Source organism: Nerophis ophidion, linkage group LG24 (assembly GCF_033978795.1).
Source record: "Nerophis ophidion isolate RoL-2023_Sa linkage group LG24, RoL_Noph_v1.0, whole genome shotgun sequence".
Classification (NCBI taxonomy): domain Eukaryota; kingdom Metazoa; phylum Chordata; class Actinopteri; order Syngnathiformes; family Syngnathidae; genus Nerophis; species Nerophis ophidion.
In genome coordinates this window covers 27,095,154-27,119,153 of record NC_084634.1, presented here as the reverse complement: position 1 = coordinate 27,119,153, position 24,000 = coordinate 27,095,154, and the positions used below count along the sequence as shown (strand labels likewise).

General features: G+C 40.7%; 3 protein-coding genes across 6 annotated transcripts in view; 1 reads left to right on the top strand and 2 right to left on the bottom strand.

Moving 5' to 3' along the window:
* Nucleotides 1-3,637, top strand: part of heca (hdc homolog, cell cycle regulator) — a 28,865-nt gene extending 25,228 nt beyond the window's left edge. For 2 of the 3 annotated variants that reach the window (XM_061886356.1, XM_061886357.1), the window contains exons 4-5: nt 2,981-3,135; nt 3,216-3,637. In XM_061886356.1, coding sequence (XP_061742340.1) covers nt 2,981-3,135; nt 3,216-3,380 — 320 coding nt within the window. In that variant the 3' untranslated portion in view covers nt 3,381-3,637. Of the gene's footprint in view, nt 1-2,980; nt 3,136-3,215 lie in introns of those variants that run through there. The other variant, XM_061886358.1, reaches the window with a different exon arrangement.
* Nucleotides 3,638-6,931: 3,294 nt separating this feature from the next.
* On the bottom strand, nt 6,932-18,979 carry mtif3 (mitochondrial translational initiation factor 3). The gene is made up of 6 exons (XM_061885646.1): nt 18,970-18,979; nt 16,824-16,938; nt 16,714-16,727; nt 11,713-12,111; nt 7,257-7,408; nt 6,932-7,185 (listed from the first exon to the last, which is right to left on the bottom strand). The coding sequence occupies exons 1-6, from the start codon at nt 18,977-18,979 to the stop codon at nt 6,952-6,954; spliced, it is 924 nt and encodes a 307-aa protein (XP_061741630.1). The 3' UTR covers nt 6,932-6,951.
* A 1,688-nt stretch (nt 18,980-20,667) lies between these two features.
* Nucleotides 20,668-24,000, bottom strand: part of knstrn (kinetochore localized astrin (SPAG5) binding protein) — a 7,602-nt gene continuing 4,269 nt past the window's right edge. The window contains exons 5-10 of one of the 2 annotated variants that reach the window (XM_061886061.1): nt 21,610-21,639; nt 21,436-21,535; nt 21,245-21,359; nt 21,110-21,171; nt 20,950-21,024; nt 20,668-20,870 (exon numbers count right to left, since the gene is read on the bottom strand). In XM_061886061.1, the coding sequence (XP_061742045.1) occupies nt 20,745-20,870; nt 20,950-21,024; nt 21,110-21,171; nt 21,245-21,359; nt 21,436-21,535; nt 21,610-21,639 (508 nt within the window). In that variant the 3' untranslated portion in view covers nt 20,668-20,744. The remainder of the gene's footprint in view (nt 20,871-20,949; nt 21,025-21,109; nt 21,172-21,244; nt 21,360-21,435; nt 21,536-21,609; nt 21,640-24,000) is intronic. The other variant, XM_061886062.1, reaches the window with a different exon arrangement.

The window sequence follows — 24,000 nt, the reverse complement described above, 5'->3', positions numbered from 1 at the left end:
GTTCGTTCACACATGTATGCAAAGGAACCACGAGAATTTTTTATTAAATGAGAATAATGCCATAATTAAATGTTTTAAGTGTGGTGTTTAATGGCACGGGGTGCCGCAGTGTGAGAGTGGCCGTGCCAGCAACCTGAGGGTTCCTGGTTCAATCCCCACCTTCTACCAACCTTGTCACATCCGTTGTGTCCTTGAGCAAGACACTTCACCCTTGCTCCTGATGGGTGCTGGTTAGCACCTTGCATGTTAGCTCCCTCCATCAGTGTGTGAATGTGTGTGTGAATGAGTGAATGTGGAAATAGTGTCAAAGCGCTTTGAGTACCTTGAAGGTAGAAAAGCGCTATACAAGTATAACCCATTTCCATCCATTTTCTACCGCTTATTCCCTTTCGGGTAAACGGGGGGCGCTGGCGCCTATCTCAGCTACAATCGGGCGGAAGGCGGGGTACACCCTGGACAAGTCGCCACCTCATCGCAGGGCCAACATTGATAGACAGACAACATTCACACTCACATTCACACACTAGGGACCCATTTACCATAAAATTTAATTTAAATCAGTGGTCGATAACCACTCTAGTTGTAAGCGTTCAGCACCATAGCTGGCAACTAGCACGCTGATTGCTAGCTGACAACTGGGGCGCTAATTGCTAGCGGACACATAGCGATTAGCACACTGTGTTCGCTTGCCATTAATGCACCAGTTGGCGGCTAGCGATTACCGATTGTCCCTAGGCTGGATCCCACTCCAGCACCTGATCCTCGGCTGGATCTGAGTTGTCAGCTAGCAATCAGCGTGCTATTTTGCCAGCTAAGGTGCTGAACGCTTACAACTAGAGTGGTTATCTAGTTGTTATCTAGATCCAATATTGTAGAACAACGCAGAAACGAATGAGTATAACAATAGCAGGGGTTAAAATATGGAACTGTTTAAAGGATGAAACAAAACACAGCACCAACATAAACCAGTTTAAAAAGCTTTTTAAATCATTTATCATTAGTAAATATAAGAAGAGCAAACATTGTTTTAGAAAGACAATAATATATATGTATATAAATACAATTTAGGATTTCATAATTATACATATAGGTTATATTAAAATGTATATATTACCACTTTATATGGAATTTAAATAAATTGTATATATATATATATATATAAGTGTACAAATGTATATGTTTGATTTAAATGTTAAACTGTGTATATGAGACGTGTGCTACATATATGTTGCTTATATATTGTTTAAAAAAAAAAAGTAATGTAAGTGAAGCATGTTTTAGATTTTATATATTTTGAACCTTGTTCTTGTTGTGATGGGGTAGGTTTATATAAGCGTTGCTTCAACCTACACCCTTTCGGCTCAATCATTGCTCAAATGAGTGTTTTTTTTTTTTTTCTTTTCTTGTTCTTTGTTTTATGTGAAGATTGCTGAAATAAAATACATTGATTGATTGATTATCGCCAGCCGACAACTGGTGCATTAATCGCAAGCGAACACGTAGTGCGCTAATCGCTACATGTCCGCTAGCAATCAGCGTGCTAGTTGCCAGCTAAAGTGCAAAACGCTTACAACTGGAGTGGTAATCGCTTGCTGACAACTAGCACGCTAATTAATAGCCGACAGCCAGTGCATTAATTGCAAGCGGACATGTAGTGTGCTAATAGCTACGTGTCCGCTAGAAATTAGCGCCCAGTTGTCAGCCAGCAATCAACGTGCTAGTTGCCAGCTAAAGTGCAAAACGCTTACAACTGGAGTGGTAATCGCTTGCTGACAACTAGCACGCTAATTAATAGCCGACAGCCAGTGCATTAATTGCAAGCGGACATGTAGTGTGCTAATAGCTACCTGTCCGCTAGAAATTAGCGCCCAGTTGTCAGCCAGCAATCAACGTGCTAGTTGCCAGCTAAAGTGCAAAACGCTTACAACTGGAGTGGTAATCGCTTGCTGACAACTAGCACGCTAATTAATAGCCGACAGCCAGTGCATTAATTGCAAGCGGACATGTAGTGTGCTAATAGCTACCTGTCCGCTAGAAATTAGCGCCCAGTTGTCAGCCAGCAATCAACGTGCTAGTTGCCAGCTAAAGTGCAAAACGCTTACAACTGGAGTGGTAATCGCTTGCTGACAACTAGCACGCTAATTAATAGCCGACAGCCAGTGCATTAATTGCAAGCGGACATGTAGTGTGCTAATAGCTACCTGTCCGCTAGAAATTAGCGCCTAGTTGTCAGCCAGCAATCAACGTGCTAGTTGCCAGCTAAAGTGCAAAACGCTTACGAACTGGAGTGGTATTCGTTCGCTGACGACTAGCACACTAATCGCAAGCCGACAACTGATGCGTTAATTTGTCGGCTAGCGATGAGCACTCAACGCTGAGAATTGAACTGTTAATTGCTATCTGCAAACTGGTGTGCTTATCACTAGGTGACAACCAGGACGTTAATCGATGAATAACAATCAATAATACGAAGGTCCTGCAGTCCTGGGTTCAAATCCAGGCTCGGGATCTTTCTGTGTGGAGTTTGCATGTTCTCCCCGTGAATGCGTGGGTTCCCTCCGGGTACTCCGGCTTCCTCCCACTTCCAAAGACATGCACCTGGGGATAGGTTGATTGGCAACACTAAATTGGCTCTAGTGTGTGAAAGTGAGTGTGAATGTTGTCTGTCTATCTGTGTTGGCCCTGCGATGAGGTGGCGACTTGTCCAGGGTGTACCCCGCCTTCCGCCCGATTGTAGCGGAGATAGGCGCCAGCGCCCCCCGCGACCCCAAAAGGGAATAAGCGGTAGAAAATGGATGGATGGATGGAACTGGTCAGTTCTCAGCTAGTGATTAGCTCCCCAATTGTCAGCTATCATACAATATTACATCATCGCATACATGATGCATAAGTGGGGTGTCCCCCTCAGTCTCTCCATGTGTTTGGGCCTGGAAAAGAAGACTCCGCCCCCCTGCTGACCAGCTGCGTGTCTCCCCCGCAGGCAGGCTGATGCACCTGTACGCCGTGTGCGTGGACTGTCTGGAGGGCGTCCACAAGATCGTGTGCATCAAGTGCAAGTCCCGCTGGGACGGCAGCTGGCACCAGCTGGGCACGGTGTACACCTACGACATCCTGGCCGCGTCACCCTGTTGCCAGGTAAGCGCCGGTCGGCATGACGTGGGCACCGTGTGGGACTAGCGTGTTACCTTTCCCCCCCAACCTCCGTCCCCCCGCAGGCTCGTCTCAACTGCAAACACTGCGGGAAGCCGGTGGTGGACGTGCGCGTGGGGATGCAGTATTTCTCCGAGTACAGCAACGTCCAGCAGTGTCCTCACTGCGGCAACCTGGACTACCACTTTGTCAAACCCTTCTCCTCCTACAAAGTCCTGGAGGCTTATTGACAAATGTTGCCACGCACGCTGCTTCTCCTTTCTTTTTTTTTACTCTTTAGGAAAAGTTTCTATTTTCGGGACGTATGATGCGTTGATGTCTTAGGTTGTTACTTTTTTATTTTATTTTGTTTTTTAAAACGTACACACACCGTGCAGTTCCCAGACGACGTCGATCTGTGACAAGTGAATGTACCTGGAACAAAAATGACATCTTTATTTTTACCAAAAAATAACAGTGTTGTCGAATAAAAGGCAAGATACGTGAATGTGTATTTTTTTTCTCTCTCTCATCGAGTACTTAATTCAACAGCACGGTGCGACAGGGGTTAGTGCATGCGCCTCACAATACAAAGGTCCTGAGTAGTCCTGAGTTCAATCCCAGGCTCAGGATCTTTTTTTGTGGAGTTTGCATGTTCTCCCCGTGACTCCGTGGTTTCCCTCCGGGTACTCCGGCTTCCTCCCACCTCCAAAGACATGCACCTGGGGATAGGTTGATTGGGCCCTAGTGTGTGAATGTGAGTGTGAATGTTGTCTATCTGTGTTGGCCCTGCGATGAGGTGGCGACTTGTCCAGGTTGTACCCCGCCTTCCGCCCGATTGAAGTGAAGTATATTTATATAGCGCTTTTCTCAAGTGACTCAAAGCGCTTTACATAGTGAAACCCAATATCTAAGTTACATTTAAACCAGTGTGGGTGGCACTGGGAGCAGGTGGGTAAAGTGTCTTGCCCAAGGACACAACGGCAGTGACTAGGATGGCAGAAGCGGGAATCGAACCTGCAACCCTCAAGTTGCTGGCACGGCCGCTCTACCAACCGAGCTATGCCGCCCCTATGAAGCTGAGATAGGTACCAGCGCCCCCCACGACCCCAAAGGGAATAAGCGGTACAAAATGGATGGATGGATATATATTCACCATATTGTTTGGAGTATAAGTCGCACCTGCGGAAAATGCATAATAAAGAAGGAAAAAAACATATACTGTATAAGTCGCACTGGAGTATAACAAAGAACCACCGCCTAAGCTAAAGTTTTAACAAGCTGCTCCGCTTGGTTCCGCCTGTCAGTATGTCCCTGCAGCACCCAGCATTGTCCCACCCACAGAACCATCTGATTGGATACATACAGATTGGTAACAACCAATCAGCAGTGCGTATTGACAGCACGTGTAACAGCCAATCAGCAGTGCGTATTAAAAACAAACATAGTCAGTGCTCGAGCAGGCAGAGAGAGAAGGTGGATTGAGCAAAAGGTGTTTAGCAGGTGAGTATAAAATAGCGGACTCTCCCCAAATTATAATAAACACTTCCAAGTCAACTACTAGTAACATCACTATCAGCCCGTTGACCTTCTAGAAATATAAGCGGCAGCTCAGCTCGCTTGGAGTCCTTGAGGTGAAGGTTAATTAGCTTTTAGCTTAACATTAGCTTATTGTGCGGTGTGTGTGTGTTTGTGTGTGTTATGGACAGCAAAGCCCTGTCTGTCTGAGAGAAAGACAAGCATTATTGACCTATACTAAAAAAGTTATTTCACTTCACCTTTTTCTGTGTTGATTGAGCTGTGTTGAAGCAGCAAAAAAAGACATTATGCTAAATGAAGAGTTTCTGCCTCTGATAGTTGATATTAGGGCTGGGCGAAATTGACTTTTATTAATATCGCGATATTTTTATGCCATATTGCGATATACGATATATATTACGATCATTTGCCTTGGCCTTGAATGAACACTTGATTCATATAATCACAGCAGTATGATGATTCTATGTGTCTACATTAAAACATTCTTCTTAATGTTGCATTAATATATGCTACTTTTAAACTTTCATGCAGAGAGGGAAATCACAACTAAGTCAATTGACCAAAAGTGTATTTATTAAATACTCTTCATTCTCTTACGGGTGACTTTTTAAATGAAAGAGCAAATTAATAGTGTTGCTACCTTTTTGTAGTAACACTTCTGCTGTATACTTTGTATTGACTGATTGATACTTTTATTAGTAGATTGCACAGTACAGTAGTTATTCCGCACAATTGACCACTAAATGGTAACACCCCAATAAGTTTTTCAACTTGTTTAAGTCGGGGTCCATGTTATTCAATTCATGGCACAAATATATACTATCAACATAATACAGTCATCACACAGGTTAATCATCATAGTACATACAGTACATTGAACAGCATATTGCTGTTGTCTGCTGAATATCTTCTTGGGGGGGGTTTAGCTCGGTTGGTAGAGTGGCCGTGCCAGCAACTTGAGGGTTGCGGGTTCGATTCCCGCTTCCGTCATCCTAGTCACTGCCGTTGTGTCCTTGGGCAAGACACTTTACCCACCTGCTCCCAGTGCCACCCACACTGGTTTAATTGTAACTTAGGTAATGGGTTTCACTATGTAAAGCGCTTTGAGTCACTAGAGAAAAAGCGCTATATAAATATAATTCACTTCACTTCACTTAACTTCCCACTTGGAGCCAAACCACCTCCCGATGATGGACCCCCTGCTCTTTATGTTGGGCATTTTTTTGTTCTTCCTCCATTTGTGATAAGTTTCGCACCATCTCTCTCTCTCTCCTCGGCGAGAGCTATGACGCTAGACTTGCGAGAGTATGTGACGTATGTAAGAAGGCAGGCTTGTTTTCCGTATCTGTCAAAATGAGCCTACAGCTAAATGCAACTCGACCTGCATGGCTAACGTTAGCTCTCGGCGAGAGCGTGTGACGCTACATGCGCGACAGTATGTGACGTATGTAAGAAGGCGGGCTTATTTTACATCTCTGTGAGGAGGACAGACGAGGAGTGAGACACGCCATTAATGTAATGCACGCAGCTTAATTGTGAGAACATATAATGGAATATTACGAATATTTCTATATCGCACAGAGACAAACCTGCGATATATCGTATATATCGATGTATCGCCCAGCCCTAGTTGATATAATAATGTAAGTGCATCATTAAGCCTACATGAACTCCATGGTGTTCAGGGATGAATAGTCTCTCCTATTGTTATTGTACTATTTTTTTCAGCCACAGTTACATTAATCATTAATAATGTAGCAGCTTAGTTTTGAATGGCGGGGTCCCTGCTATCACATGTTGATAAAAATATAACATTTACAATAATAAAAATCAACAACAGGCTTCCCAAATACTGTACTAAATTAATAATCAAATGCTTATTTACTGTAAGTCATTAATTTGACTTGGTCATTATTTTGTCTTAGTAAGTCAATATTTACTAAGTCAAAACAATGACATACTTAGTATCTCATACTTTACGGAAAAAAATATTGAGATATATCGTATGTTGCCATTCAGCATACGGAGTGGAAAACGCAACCCAAAGTTCTAGACTTCTTCACGCGACGAAGCCTGCCTACTACACCACAGTCTGTAGTCTATTGCCCCCCCCAGGCTGTGGTGACAGCGATGAGATGGAGACGTGATGGTGGCAACAGGCCAAATTACACTGTTCCTTACACCCACCCACCCCCAACCCACAGTCCGCCGGTCCCGGGCGACACACCTTTCCCCTTAGAGAGACACCACCTTAACTAACACATTTTCTGTGGTAAAGGTTTATTACTGCTTTATAGATTCCTGTTTTGTATCAGGGGATGACGTTTCCTCCTTGGCAGCCTGTGAGCTGTCGGACGACGGCAAGGAAGTCCGATCTTTTTGTTTCTTGGACAGTTCCTTTGCTGAGGGCGGTCGAAGGACGCAAATGGCCGCCTGACCTTTGTGTACCAGTTTGGGCTGGTAGACGAATCCCACCTTGGCTTCTATTTGTTCCAGCATCCGCTCCAGCTCTTTATCCTGTGAAAAAGAAGATTCCCCACTGAAGATAGGAGGGGGTGGGGGTCTACCTTTCTACCTTTTTTTCTTACCAGGTTGTCCGTAGGTTTCTTGCGTTGCGCGCGGAGTGTTATCCTGACATGGTGCTTCTTCTCCAACCAGTTCTCCACTTGCTTCAACTTGGTTGTCAGGTCATGAGAAGCAATGCCAATTGAGAAGGTGAGCTCTTTAATTTGCACCAGAGCTGGACAAAAAATACCACTAGTGTTACACTTTATCTACATATTTTATGGACTATAAGTTGCTACTTTTTTCCTCCAAGCTTTAAAACCCTGCGGCTTGTACAAAGGTGCGGCTAAACTATGGATTTCTCGTCACTAACGGCCATATTGTTCTGTACACAGCAAACTTACATAATAGTAGCACTGACACACATACGCGCCGACCTTGAGACCTCCGAACTCGGGAGATGGGGCAGGGCTGGTGGTAGCGGGGGTGTATATTGTAGCGTCCCTGAAGAGTTAGTGCTGCAAGGGATTCTGGGTATTTGTTTGTGTTGTGTTACGGTGCGGATGTTCTCCCAACATGTGTTTGTCATTCTTGTTTGGTGTGGGTTCACAGTGTGGCGCATATTAGTAACAGTGTTAAAGTTGTTTATACGGCCACTCTCATTGTGACCTGTATGGCTGTTGACTAGGGTTAGGTATCGAGTATCGATTGGAACCGGGACTAACTTTCCGATTCTCCCGGAATCGTTCAAAAGTTTAAATTTCGATTCCTAGTTTCGATACCCAGTCCGCCGACCGGAAGAAGAAGCCGCTGGACACCAACGAAGAAGCGCCCACCGCCGGAAGTGTTAGCATAGCCGAGTCTATGTAGCCGAGCAAGTCAGTCAAGCATGGATAGCGGTCGTCGGCGGTCGAAAGCGTGGCCTTATTTTACTAAAAAAAATGAAATATCGGGGAAATGTAACACGTGCGACAGGACTGTTTCGTGCTTAGGAGGGTGCACGTCGAACATGATGAAGCACCTCTGAGTTCATGGAGTACAAATAATGCGTGTCCCGTCTTCGACGCGCTGTGCCGACCGTCCTCCTCTGCCTCTTCCTCTGGCTCCGGCTCCGACGCCCAGCCTGACACCTCGGTGACTGAACTGCAGTTCGAATCCGGTAAGTAAAACAATATATATGCAATAAATAATGTGCTTTGCGCCAACGTTGAGGCAGCTAACAAATTAGCCCGCATATTTTTTCAAAGACAATTTACAACCTGCTAGCCAGGCTTCGCGATGTGCTCAGCGTACTCCGTTCACCGTAGCAGCAATGGGGAAGATGTCGGTGCCACGGACAGAAGAGTGCCACAGAAAGGTCACTGCACATAGTCAAAAGACTGCATCCCTTTTCAGAGGTGGAATCTCCAACATTTAGGTTAGTTAAGCAATAACATTAGAGCTAAGCTAATTGATACTGGGCTAAACAGTAACAGCAACATTACATGTTTGTCTATGCTTGCAGGGATATGGTGAAAACTCTCAACCCAAAATACATACGACCTTCCAGGGACTACCTGTCAAAGATATTGATGGTACAAGAAGAATCTGAATCATTCAAATTCAAACGATACCCAACCCTATTGTTGACCAAGTATGCGTTGCATTCACTTATGTGTGTGTAAAAAAACGCATAAATTATGTGACTTGCCCGATACGCTGTTTGTATGTAGGAAAAGTGGACAGGACGACAGGTTGTAGAGGATCTTGAAGGCAGTGCCTTTAAGGCACGCCCCCAATATTGTTGTCCGGGTGGAAATCGGGAGAAATTCGGGAGAATGGTCGACCGGGAGATTTTCCGAAGGGACACTGAAATTCGGGAGTCTCCAGGGAAAATTGGAAGGTTGGCAAGTATGCTGACCCAGAGACTGAAATGGTGTGTTATTGTTTCTGCTAGGGCGCCATCTTTTGGACGAGTTCACTCACTGCAGGTGCTGCGGGTTGAAGGTATACAGCATTAGTGTCAAACTTTCGCCCGCGGGCCAAAAATGGCCCGCCGTTTAATTTAATTTGGCCCGTGAGGCAATATCAAATTAACATTAGAGCTGGCCCGCCGGTAACACCACATTCACCGCTAATACTCATACTTGCCAACCCTCCTGATTTTCCCGGGAGACTCCCGAAGTTTAGTGACCTTCCCCAAAATCTCCCTGGGCAACCATTCTCCCGATTTCCACCCGGACAACAATATTGGGAGCGTGCCTTAAAGGCACTGCCTTTAGCGTCCTCTACAACATGTCGTCACGTCCTCTTTTCTTCCATATAAACAACGTGCTGGCCAGGTCACATAATACATGCGGCTTTCACACACACATACTTGGTCAACAGCCATACAAGTCACAATGAGGGTGGCCATATAAACAACTTTAACATTGTTACAAATATGCGCCACACTGTGCACCCACACCAAACAAGCATGACAAAACACATTTCGGGAGAACACCCGCATCGTAACACAACATAAACACAACAGAACAAATACCCAGACCCCCTTGCAGCACTAACTCTTCCGGAACGCTACAATATACACCCCCCGCTACCACCAAACCCCGCCCACCTCATTTTTATTTTATTTTCGAATATAATATGTGGAAAAAGTTAATGTTGATATTTACCTCAGAAGGCTGCAAATAGAAAAGAGGCATTAATTTTTTGATAAAATGTTATTTAATATACCACTGATGTTTTTTCTTTTGTTTTTGAAAGTTGATTTTGCACTATTACGTTATATAAGCTCTGCCTGTTCCATGGGAGGAAACCCAAGTACCCAGAGGGAACCCACGCAGTCACGGGGAGAATATGCATACTCCACACAGAAAGATCCCGAGCCCGGGATTGAGCCAGGATTACTCAGGACCTTCGTATTGTGAGGCAGATGCATTAACCCCTGTCCCACCGTGCTGCCCTATTTAAGCCTTGCTTGTTCAATATTCATTGCAAAACTTGTTTGGGTCCCTATTAAAAGGTTAATTTTTTCAACCTTGGCCCGCGGCTTTGTTCAGTTTTAAATTTTGGCCCACTCTGTATTTGAGTTTGACACCCCTGGTCTACAGTATTCTATTTTGTGCCTTGAACCGGAAGTATAGTGGTGTTCCGTCTCCTCGTCGTCCACAGCGTTTCTACTCTTGTGTTTTCTTCATTCCAAGTAAAGTTTTACAATATAACTAAAACAGTTCATACATATTTGTACATGCTATCGTTATGCTATCAAGCTAGGGTCTTTAGCATTAGCTCATGTGCTAACACAATGTCTACCTTAGTATTATTAACTTAAAATTGCAATCTTTTTGTATTGTTTCAGTTTCACAAATTCCTCAGTGAATTCACCTAAATGTCAGAAATGTAGTGGGTGCGTTATACACTGGGGCACTCTATAGTCCAGAAAATACTGTACATACCTTTTGTTACGCAGATTTGTCATTTACATATTTTTAAAGGTGACCTCTGATGCTTTTTGTATTTCTGACTTACACATGTTAGATACTCGCGTTTCATAATACCAAAGCATTTTGTTTTGCAATCTGGCTCCATTGTAGCTGTCACAGTGAGGTGGATGTACTTATTACTCCTTCATTCCGCACTCCATCCAGCTGTATAATCACTCGCCATACAGCAATAGATGATATCTGTCTGTTAAATGACACTTTCTATGTTAGCTACCTCTCTTTGGGTATAAGGTTTATTAATGTCTATTTTCTGAGGGATTAACTCTCTATTTTATGCTGTAGCTGTCACATATACTGTAATATTGTACATGGTAATTGTTATATATTGAATATATGATATAGACATGATATATCAGTCTACATAATATGCTGTGCATATATTATGTAAATATTACATATATATGTTATATTTTGTATCGCTATATTTAGTTTATTTATACCTGCATTGTCCTTTTCATCCTTACACTTTCCATCATTGTAACTGAGCTACTGTGTAATTTCCCTTGTGGATCATTAAAGTTTGTCTAAGTCTACAGCAGTATTCACGTGAATAATATAAATATATTATACATATATTCTACATTTAAGTACAGTCAAGAAGGAACATATGCATTATACTGTCTGATGGCTGTCAGTTAATTAGTAATGGGAGATTTAAGACTCAATACAACGGCAATGAGTAAATTCTACCAAGTAGTCTACATCCTGTTAAAGAAATCATTTTATAGGCACTAAGAACCGACGATACCTTAGTGCCAAAGGTTAACATTAACACCTGAGATTATTTATTAACTACACGAGTGCCGTTTTGCCCCATCCTAGTCTTATACTAATAATACAATTATTAATGAATTCATTCATTTTAATAATACTTTTTCATGTATTTATTATTTTGTACTGTCATTATTATTTATTATTTGAATAGGGTTATTTCCGACACTTAAAAATATCTAAGTGTCGAGATGTCTATGTGATGTTTTGTGAAATAAATCAGTGCATAAAGGATGCTTTTTAAATAGTTCACATAATGGATGTAAATGATGTTGGCTCCTACCTGCTCTGGCTTTCTGTTTCTCCCTCATCTGCTCCTCATGGATCTGCTTGCCGCTCATCAGACGATAGACCGGAGGGTCCTGGTGTTCAGCCAGAACCACCAGTTTGAGTCCCTTCTGGTCCATGACTTGGAGCACTTCTTCGCGTTGCATGACCCCCAAATTCTTTCCCTCCTCACTGATCACACTGACCTCATTGTAGGGGATCTTACGGCCAACGCTGGAGACGGTGGGCCGTGCCCGACGATCCTGCTTTTTTGTCTTCTGCGGTGTGGCATCCGCGGCGGTATCGTCCGCTTCTGTGCTTAAGGGAGACCAAAATATGCTGGTCTTTTCGTTCCTGATGCAAATCCGCGCTGTCGCCGTCCAGTAGCCGGTGGCGCCGCCGTACGCCGTTTTACCTGCATGAAGGAGTACTCGTCTCACACAACCTGCAGCCATGATCTGAAAGCAGAGGGCAAACATGGACTTTGAAATAAAGTCCTCAACAACTCAATTGTATACCTCTACATTAAAGGCCTACTGAAATGAGATTTTCTTATTTAAAAGGGGATAGCAGGTCCATTCTATGTGTCATACTTGATCTTTTCGAGATATTGACATATTTTTGCTCTAAGGATTTAGTAGAGAACATCGTCAATAAAGTTCGCAACTTTGGATCGCTAATAAAAAAGCCTTGCCTGTACCGGAAGTCGCAGATGATGACGTCACCCGTGTGAGGGCTCCTCACATCCTCAAATTGTTTATAATGGGAGCCTCCAACAAAAAGAGCTATTCGGACCGGGAAAACGACAAATTCCCCAATAATTTGAGCGAGGATGAAAGATTCGTGACTGAGGATATTGATAGCGAAGGACTAGAAAAAAATAAAGTAAAAAAAAAAAAAAAAAAGGCGATTGCATTGTGAGCGATTCAGATGTTTTCAGACACATTTCCTAGCATAATTCTGGAAGAGCCCTTATCTGCTTATTGTTTTAATAGTGTTTTAGTGAGATTTTAAAGATTGTAAAGACATACCTCGAGGTTGGATGGCTGAGGAGCCAATCTCACAGCTGCCTTTTTTGACATGACAGCTGCTGCAGGACAACGAATAATCCATTGATGTCTCCGGTAAGATATATATCACAATTTCCCCATCCAAAAACATGCTGGTTGACGTAGAGAAAACATGTTCGCTTGACCGCTCCGCTTCACAAAAAAAAAAGTGTCTCGGTGCTAAAGACAGCTGCAATCCAACGCTTTCCACCAACAGCATTCTTCTTTATAGTCTCCATTATTAAATGAACAAATTGCAAAAGATTCAGCAATCCAATCCAATTCAATCCACTTTATTTATATAGCACATTTAAACAATAATAACGTTTCCAAAGTGCTGCACAGCCATGTTAAAAACAATTGTAAAAAAATAAATAAATAAATAAAATAAGATAAAAAAAAATAAAAAAAATAATATATATATATATATATATATATATATATATATATATATATATATACATATCATGCTCCACCAATGACTGAATAAAAACAAAAAATAAATAAATATAAAACCAATAAAAACAATATAAAAACAAATATGATTAAAAACTATTTTAAAGGGTAAAATCAATTAAAACAGTAAAATAGAAATCAAAGTGTATAAAAAACACAGAGGACAACAGAGAACAGAGGACCACACAACTCACGTAGTGTTAAAAGCCAAAGAATAAAAGTGGGTCTTAAGACAAGACTTAAAACACTCCACTGTGGAAGCAGTTTGAACATGGAGCGGCAGAGTGTTCCAGAGCTTAGGGCCGACCACAGAGAAGGCCCTGTCTCCCCTGGTCTTAAGTCTGGTCTTGGGCACCACGAGCTGGAACTGGCTCTCGGACCTCAGAGCGCGCGCAGGAATGTAAATTTGGATGAGGTCCGAGATGTATTGAGGTGCCAGTCCATGTAAAGATTTAAAAACAAACAGCAATGTTTTAAAATCAATTTTAAAATGAACAGGGAGCCAGTGCAAACTCTGAAGAATTGGGGTTATATGTTGGCGTTTCCTGGCCCCTGTTAAAAGTCGTGCTGCCGCGTTCTGGACTAACTGCAACCGGGAGAGAGCTTTTTGGCTAATGCCAGCATAAAGTGCATTGCAGTAGTCCAGGCGACTTGAAATAAAAGCATGCACGACTTGTTCAAAAAGGTTAAAAGATAAAAACGGTTTAACCTTTACTAAAAGACAAAGGTGATAAAAACACGATTTTAAAACGCCATTGACTTGTTTGTCTAGTTTAAAATCGCTGTCTATAGTGACGCCAAGGCTGGTGACTTTGGGAAGCACATAATTTTGCAATGGTCCCAAGTCAGTGAGGGCCGGACCAAAAACTAAAATTTCCGTTTTTCCCTCACAGATGTCCAAAATACTGTGTTATTACGCCATGAACAGAGACGACTTTTAGCCGTGTTTGGTGCACCGCTAATATTTCCTTACAGTCCGTGACGTCACGCGTACGCGTCATCATTCCGCGACGTTTTCAACAAGAAACTCGCGGGAAATTTAAAATTGCAATTTAGTAAACTAAAAAGGCCGTCTTGGCATGTGTTGCAATGTTAAAATTTCATCATTGATTTATAACTATCAGACTACGTGGTCGGTAGTAGTGGGTTTCAGTAGGCCTTTAAAATAATGACATTGTTGCCGTGTTACTCCTTAAACTCTCTGTTATTCACATCTAAATACCACAAAGGTAATTTTGGACCCGTATGCTGATACTTAGCACAGTTAAAGTTAAATACCACTGATTGTCACACACACTCGGTGTGGTGAAATTTGTCCTCTGCATTTGACCCGTCCCCTTGTAAAAATGTTTTTTTTTTTCTTTGACAAAAAAGGGCAACAAAAAAAACAACTTGTAATAATAGACTGACAGATCCAAAGTACAGTAAAAAAAAAAAGAAATATGACTTATTTTAACAAGTAGGGGCCCTTTTGGGTCCCCAAGAATTGTAGTTACTTTTTTTTTTTCTAAACGGTCATAATTACTCCATAAATAACACTTAATTAAAATCAACATTGTTGTGTAATATTGAGCGAATTAAATTTCCAATCTTGCTGGGAATTGTTATGAAATGGAAAGAGGGAGGGGGGTATTAATATAAACTCTGCTTCTTCCTACTACTTTTTCCCGACATGTTGGAATGTGAAATTGCATTGATTGAAACTTTTAGTATTAGATTGCACAGTACAGTACATATTCAGTACATTTTCAACTTGTTTAAAGGCCTACTGAAACCCACTACTACCGACCACGCAGTCTGATAGTTTATATATCAATGATGAAATATTAACATTGTAACACATGCCAATACGGCCTTTTTAGTTTACTAAATTGCAATTTTAAATTTCCCGCGAGGTATCCTGTAGAAAACGTTGCGGAATGATGACGTTTATGTTGATGCGTGCTTGCGACGTTATTGGTTGGAGGGGACATTTTAGCCCAGCACCACACACTGCTAAAAGTAATCTCTTTTCATCGCATAATTACACAGTATTTTGGACATCGGTGTTGCTGAATCTTTTGCAATTTGTTCAATTAATAATGGAGACTATAAAGAAGAATGCTGTTGTTGGAAAGCGGTGGATTGCAGCTGCCTTTAGCAACCAAAACACAGCCGGTGTTTCTTTGTTTGTTGTGACGCTTTAATACAGAGCGGTCAAGCAAACATGTTTCTCTACGTCATCCAGCAAGTTTTTGGATGGGACAATTGTGATATTAAATCGGCTCTTACCGGAGACTTGAGCGGATTATGCGACCTCCTCCTGTAGCTGTCAAAAAGGCAGCTGTGATCTTGGCTCCTCCATTGGCTTCTCTCAGAGACACTAGCGTTCACCGCAGCCCTCCGACTTTCAGGTATGACTTTATAATCTCACTAAAACACTATTAACACAATAAGCAGATAAGGGATTTTCCAAAATTATCCTAGTAAATGTGTCTAATAACATCTGAATCGCTCCCACTGCCATGTCTGGAGCCGTTGCCTTTTTTTAAACTTAGTGCTTCACTCTAACTTTCCTCATCCACAAATCTTTCATCCTTGCTCAAATTAATGGGGAAATCGTCGCTTTCTCGTTCCCAATTGCTCTTGCTACTTGTGGCATATGATTATAAACAATGTGAGGAGCCCTACAACCCGTGACGTCAAGCGCACAATGTCTGCTACTTCCGGTACAGGCAAGGCTTTTTTTTATTAGCAACCAAAAGTTGCGAACTTTATCGTCAATGTTCTCTACTAAATCCTTTCAGCAAAAATATGGCAATATCGCGAAATGATCAAGTATGACATATAGAATGGACCTGCTATCCCCGTTTAAATAAGAACATCTCATTTCAGTAGGCCTTTAAGTCGGGGTCCACATTAATCAATTCATGGTAATGCATGCAACAATTGACAATTCACTCTTGATCTGCTATGTGCTTTGAATTATCCATTCATCCATTTTCTACCGTTTGTCCCTTTTGGGGTCGCGCGGGGTAATATAGCCTATTACTGTGTATATAATTGAACATAAACATAATCTGCGTTATCAATTGAGGCAGAACCAGAGGGTTGTCATGTGACTGAAATGAAAAGGGCATAAACGTGAAAAATAATTGTAACAACAGCACTTTTCTCTAGTGACTCAAGTGAAACTTTTCTAGTGAAACCCAATATCTAAGTTCCATTTAAACCAGTGAGGGTGGCACTGGGGACAGGTGGGCAAAGTGCCTTGCCCAAGGACAAAACGGTAGGGACTAGGAGGGCGGAAGCGGGAATCGAACCTGGAAACCCTCAAATCGCTGGCACGGCCGCTCTATCAAGCTATACCGGTTATAAATAGAAACAAATCCGTATCGAATCAATTTAACGTGACTTATCACCTTTTAAAAAAAAAATGCAACGTCAAATGAACTATTTAATATGTTTTGTAAAGCAAGAATAATTCTTAGTTGTACATACATTTTGACGGATGATTAGCCCATCATTCTCACCGTGTTGAAAATAGCTGTTAGTCATAAAACATAATTAAACAGACATTTAGTCACTCATGCTTTTCTGAATATCAAATATTATTAAATATTTTTGGGCAGAATTTACTCACTTTGGCTCAACACCGTGTGTTTGTTTTTTGCTGTCTGAAGGACGACTGAATAATCTACTTCCGCAATGTTCTTCTTCGATGAAATAATGTCGGCGCACTCGTACGATGTCGTCACCTACAGGTTACGAGGTGAAATGGTTTTTTTTTCATGTTTTTGTCTGAAAAATGTACATTTTTATGGATGCCAAAAAATCATAAAGCTATGAAAGTCCGTTTCCATGGCGAGAAAAAATACCGCAATGATAAACCTTAATATAGGGATAAAAAGTCGAAATTATGAGATAAAAGGTCATAATTATGGTATTGCCAACATTAAAATTGGTCCTAGTGCGTGAATGTGAGTGTTGTCTGTCCATCTGTGTTGGCCCTGTGATGAGTGAGCCACTTGTCCAGGGTGTGCCCCGCCTTCCGCCCGATTGCAGCTGAGAGAGGCTCCAGCGCCCCCTGTGACCCTGAAGGGAATAAGCGGTAGAAAATAGATGGAAATGATGATAAATGATTCGTATGAATGACACAATTTGTGACAAATATTCCATACAAGGATGATTGTTACTCATAATTTCAATTCAAAAACGTGTAGTGCCATAAAATTATTCGGAGTCATTAAACAGTCAAAAATATTCGAAATCATGAGATAAAAAGTCGAAAATTAGGGGACAAGAAGTTATAACACAAAACTGATTAAAATAACGTATTTCCTTGAATTGCCGCCGGGGCGCTAATTAATTTAAAACCTCTTCTCACTCCTGCGCTTACCAAAGGCATGCGGTAAAAGTAAGCATGCGCTAATTATTTTAAAACCTCTTCTCACTCCTGCGCTTACCAAAGGCATGCGGTAAAAGTAAGCATGCGCTAATTATTTTAAAATCTCTTCTCACTCCTGCGCTTACCAAAGGCATGCGGTAAAAGTAAGCATGCGCTAATTATTTTAAAACCTCTTCTCACTCCTGCGCTTACCAAAGGCATGCGGTAAAAGTAAGCATGCGCTAATTATTTTAAAATCTCTTCTCACTCCTGCGCTTACCAAAGGCATGCGGTAAAAGTAAGCATGCGCTAATTATTTTAAAATCTCTTCTCACTCCTGCGCTTACCAAAGGCGTGCGGTAAAAGTAACCATGCGCTAATTATTTTAAAACCTCGTCTCACTCCTGCGCTTACCAAAGGCATGCGGTAAAAGTAAGCATGCGCTAATTATTTTAAAACCTTTTCTCACTCCTGCATGCAGTAAAAATTTGAGTGTGATGTAAGCTTGAAACTTAAATTCTACTGAATAGCTCTTAATCTTCTTCCCTTTATGCGATTTCAAATTACCGGTAGTGAAATCAGCCTCCTCCATTTTGAAAATGATGACAGGGGAAGTGTCACTCGTGACGTCACAAGTTTGACCAGGCGGTGATACTAAGCATGCGCTAATTATTTTGGGAAGCGAGTTTGACCCGGCAGTAATTCAAGGCAGGCGCATACTATATGCCCTGCGGCAATTCAAGGAAATACGGTAATTCAAATGAAAATAATGTTGTGCAGCACGACACAACTATCAGAAATCCTTGAAAAATCGAAATTCTGATATGAAAAAAGTTTGAAATTATGAGATGAAAGAAACCCAAATTATGAGATAAGTCGACATTAGATCAAAAGAAATTATGTGATAAGAATGTCTAGATTCTTAGATAAAAAGTCCATACAATGGGAGCATTTTCTAGCTGGTTGTTTAATAAAAATATGTAGCACTACTAGGGACAAGCGGTAGAAAATGGATGGATGGATGTACCGCTACTTAATTGGGAGTCATCGGAAATTCAAAATTATTCAATCAAAAGTACATTTTTTGAGATAAAGACATAACACCTGAGATCCATCCATCCATCCATTTTCTACCGCTTCTCCCTTTTTTGGGGTCGCTGGAGCCGATCTCAGCTGCATTCGGGCGGAAGGCAGGGTACACCCTGGACAAGTCGCCAACTCATCGCAAAACACCTGAGATAAAAAGTCCAAAATATGGAGGCATATAAAGCTGACTGGTTAATAAAAATGTGGAGCGCTAATACAAATACAAGGAGTCATTGTAAAGTTTAACTATGAGATAAGATTAAAAGAATATCGTTTGAAAACATTTTAATAAAAATGTGTGGCGTTACACAATTACTGGGAGTCATTGAAACGTCGAAACTTAAAAATTAAAAATTTCCAAATGATATCATTTTATTTTGTAATCGCAATTTTGAGATAAATAGTCCTAATTAGGGTATAAAAAAATCCTAATTTCTGAGATAGTTAAATTTATGAGATACCGTATTTTTCGGACTATAAATCGCATTTTTTTTCATAGTTTGGCCGGGGGTGCGACTTATACTCAGGAGCGACTTATGTGTGGAATTATTGACACATTACTGTAAAATATCAAATAATATTATTTAGCTCATTCACGTAAGAGACTAGACGTATAAGATTTCATGGGATTTAGCGATTAGGAGTGACAGATTGTTTGGTAAACGTATAGCATGTTCTATATGTTATAGTTATTTGAATGACTCTTACCATAATATGTTACGTTAACATACCAGGCACCTTCTCTGTTGGTTGTTTATGCGTCATATAACGTACACTTATTCAGCCTGTTGTTCACTATTCTTTATTTTAAATTGCCTTTCAAATGTCTATTCTTGGTGTTGGGTTTTATCAAATAAATTTTTCCCAAAAATGCGACTTATACTCCAATGTGACTTATATATGTTTTTTTCATTCTTTATTGTGCATTTTCGGCAGGTGCGACTTATGCTCCGGAGCGACTTATTCTCCGAAAAATGCGGTACTAAGTCCATAATAAACATAAATAGCTGGTGGTTTCATAAAATAACTTAAAAAAAATAAATTGTCAATCTTAGTGAATGAGACGGAGACAGATAGAAAAAGAGAGCAGAAAAACATTTATTAGGACTGAATAACAATATTATTAAACAATATATTCTGAAATAAGACACTTTTGTTGTACAGTGGGGCAAAAAAGTATATATTCAGCCACTGATTGTGCAAGTTCTCCCACTTAAAATGATGACAGAGGTCTGTAATTTTCATCATAGGTACACTTCAACTGTGAGAGACAGAATGTGAAAATCCAGGAATTCACATTTTTTGGAATTTTAAAGAATTTATTTGTAAATTGTGGTGGAAAATAAGTATTTGGTCAACCATTCAAAGCTCTCATTGATGGAAGGAGGTTTTGGCTCAAAATCTCATGATACATGGCCCCATTCATTCTTTCCTTAACACGGATCAATCATCCTGTCCCCTTAAAAGAAAAACAGCCCCATAGCATGATGTTTCCACCCCCATGCTTCACAGTAGGTGTGGTGTTCTTGGGATGCAACTCAGTATTCTTCTTCCTCCAAACACGACGAGTTGAGTTTATACCAAAATGGATACATGGATGATACAACAGAGGATTGGGAGAATGTCATGTGGTCAGATGAAACCAAAATGAGACTTTTTGGTATAAACTCAACGCGTTGTGTTTGGAGGAAGAAGAATACTGAGATGCATCCCAAGAACACCACACCTACTGTGAAGCATGGGGGTGGAAACATCATGCTTTGGGGCTGTTTTTCTGCTAAGGGGACATGACGATTGATCCGTGTTAAGGAAAGAATGAATGGGGCCATGTATCGTGAGATTTTAAGCCAAAACCTCCTTCCATCAGTGAGAGCTTTGAATGGTTGACCAAATACTTATTTTCCACCACAATTTACAAATAAATTCTTTAAAATTCCTACAATGTGAATTCCTGGATTTTTTTCCAACATTCTGTCTCTCACAGTTGAATTGTACCTATGATGAAAATTACAGACCTCTGTCATCATTTTAATTGGGAGAACTTGCAGAATCGGTGGCTGACTATATACTCTTTTGCCCCACTGTACATTTTTACAACAGAGCTTCTGCCTCCATTAGCGCTTTTTCTATGTCAGCCGCTTCCAGGGAAAAAGTCTCCCTCTCTTGCATCATCTGCTCCCTTGCTTCCGTCAGGTGGGTAATTGTTGTCTGTATCTCCTGCAGGTGTGTACAACAAGGGATATTCAAAATGTGCCAAATATCAATGCTGGAATTCGAATGATAGTAAAATAATGACCTGTAGACGAGATTGCTGCTGAGTGGCCATGACACCAAAATCCTTTAATTCCTTCAGAAGGTCTGTGGAAATGCTCTAAAAAAGGACACATCGTTAATTGATTCCGCAGGCTTTAGGAGCGCAACAATACGTAGAAACAAACTGAAACAAAAGTTCTTACCATTACTTCTTTCCTTTGTTCTTTCATTTCGCGTGCAGCTTGTCCGACGACTTCTCCAGAGACTGAGTACCAAGGAGACTGTTCATTTCCAACAAGCAATCAACAACAATCAAGCAGGTTTCGAAGAATAATTACTGGGGTCTATTTTTGCAGCCACGAGCAGTATCTGGCAGTCCTGGAGGTTTTTGGTCACCTCCGAATTTTCCTTTTCAAGGACACAAAACTGTCGCTCCATGTGAGCGAGTCGTTTCTGTGTATTAGAAATAACACTTGGGTATAAGACTGCACGTAGTAGCGTCAAATCAAAAAGTTGTTTATGTCTGGACCTGTTCTTCTGTGAGGATTGTTTGCAGTTCCTCATTAGCAGCCATTAACTGTTGGTTCTGCTCCTTCAGGTGTTCCTGTGCATCATGCCTTGTTGAAACGCTGTGGGAATGTGTGAAGATGATAAATAAACCCTTACTGCGTGAGAGCAAATTGAATGGAAAAGTGCTGCTTACCCTTTGTAAACCTTGTGGGCAGCATGTTTTCTGGACAGAAAAAAAAAATATTTTTAATGCCGCAATTACAAGTTTACCATCCTATCAATCAGAGCTGCCTAAAGGGCAGCCCGCAACATATTGTACAAATACTATTGACATTAAAAAAAAAAAAAGAAAGTACAATAAAATACTTTACAGGGGAAATGTAATGAGAAAAAGTTCCAATGTTGACTCTACTGTCAAAACACAAAGCTGCCATGCATGTTTTACTCTCTAAAATTGTCACTGCGAAAAAAGGAAAAGAAAAAAAAAGAAATAAAATCAATGTTTTGAAATATTGACCCCGATTTGAAATAAGGCCCCGATTACTTCACATTTTGGGGGGTAAAATATTGCAAATGTTGTGTTTTCGCCATATATATGGTTTTCTTTGACAAAAAAGGCATGAATAAAATAAAACAAAAACGTATACTTGACTGATAGATCCAAAGTTCATCCAGAGACTTAAATGTTGAAAGTACAGTAGAAGGAAAGAAAGAAAAAAAGTATGACTAATTTTAACATTTATATGAGTATGTACATACCCCACATTACACTTTTGGGTCCCCAAGAATTTTAGCGAGACTTTTTTTATTTTTAAACGGTCATAATTGATAATAAAAATAAATAAATAAAATCAATGTGATGAAATATTGAACTATTTAAGTTTCCCAATTTCATATCAAGTATTCCACTTTGAAAGTTTTTTTCCCTGGGAAAATATTGCAATTTTGTTTATAAATATGTTTTTCTTTGACAAAAAAAAATAATCAAAAATTGTAATAGACTGACGGATCCAAAGTACAATAAAAAAACAAAAAGTATGACTTATTTTAACAATGGATAACACACCTCTAAGACTTGTTCAAACAGTCTAACACTGGACTTAGGGTTGCATGACATGGACACTCTAAATGACCTTTTAATACAACCGATAATGTGTGTTGATGAAACCTTCTTGTTATATACTGCAATTAAGCCAGCAAGAACTGAACAACCACGTCCTCTTTAGCAGCTAATGTCCCTCCACAGTGCAAAACCCACTTTTAAATCAGCAAATCCCAAATAAATCATGTTTCTTATAAGTATTATTATCACTGGAGGACAAGGAATGATACATTACACACCTTAGGAGGGTTTGCTAACGGCTAAGCGAGAGCTCTTGGATATAAACAAAGGTGGGCGGATCGATAGAAATATTGACAGTAACGATCCCAAGGATAGTATTAACATATGGCCGATACTTCAGTGGTTTAATAGATATATTTTATTATTAAATTATAAACCTTTGTAACCTGTTTGGAAATAGTTATAATATAATGTATAATAATAATAAAAATAATATATGAACCAAATAATATAGTTAAAATGGTGTTGTTTTGCAACTTGCAGAAAAGTAAACGCATTGTTTCTACATCGTCTAGGTCAGTATTTTTCTACCTTTTCTGAGCCTAAGCACATTTTTTTCAATGAAAAAATTCTGAGGCACACCACCAGCAGAAAATATTAAAAAAATTAAACCCAGTAGCCGTTATTTACAATAAAAAGTTGTTCTCGCAATTGTTGGATATGAATTCAACCCATAACCAAGCATGCATCACTATAGCTCTTGTCTCAAAGTAGATGTACTGTCCCCACCGGTCACATCACCCCCTGACTTATTTTGAGTTTTTTTGGGGTGTTTTCCTTTGTGCAGTGTTTTAGTTCCTGTCTTGAGCTCCTATTTTGGTGGCTTTTCCTCTTTTGTTGGTAATTTCCCATAGCAATTTCATGTCTTCCTTGAACGCTATTCCCCACACTTGTTTTTTCCTGCAATCAAGACTAAATAAGTTGTGTGAACGCTATCCTTCCTTGTGGATGCCCAAAGTACGGACATACTTTGTAGACGCCGTCTGCTCCACACACTGTAAGTCTTTGCTGTCGTCCAGCATTTTGTTTTTGTTTACTTTGCAGCCACTTCAGTTTTAGTTTCGTTTTGCATAACCATGCCTAAGCTTCAATGTCTTTTCGTAGCGGCACTCGCTTTTTGCTTATTTTTGGTTTAAGTTAAATACCTTTTTAACAACACGCTGCCTCCCGCATATTGTAAATGGGTTGTACTTGTATAGCGCTTTTCTACCTTTTTTTAAGGAACTCAAAGCGCTTTGACACTATTTCCACACTCACCCATTCACATACACACATTCACAGACTGATGGTGGGAGCTGTCATGCACAGCGCTAACCTGGAGCCATCAGGAGCAAGGGTGAAGTGTCTTTCTTAAGGACACAATGGACGTGACTAGGATGGTAGAATGTGGGGATTGAACCAGTAACCCTCAGACTGCGGGCATGGCAACTCTCCCAACTTCGCCACGCCGTCCGTTGTAAA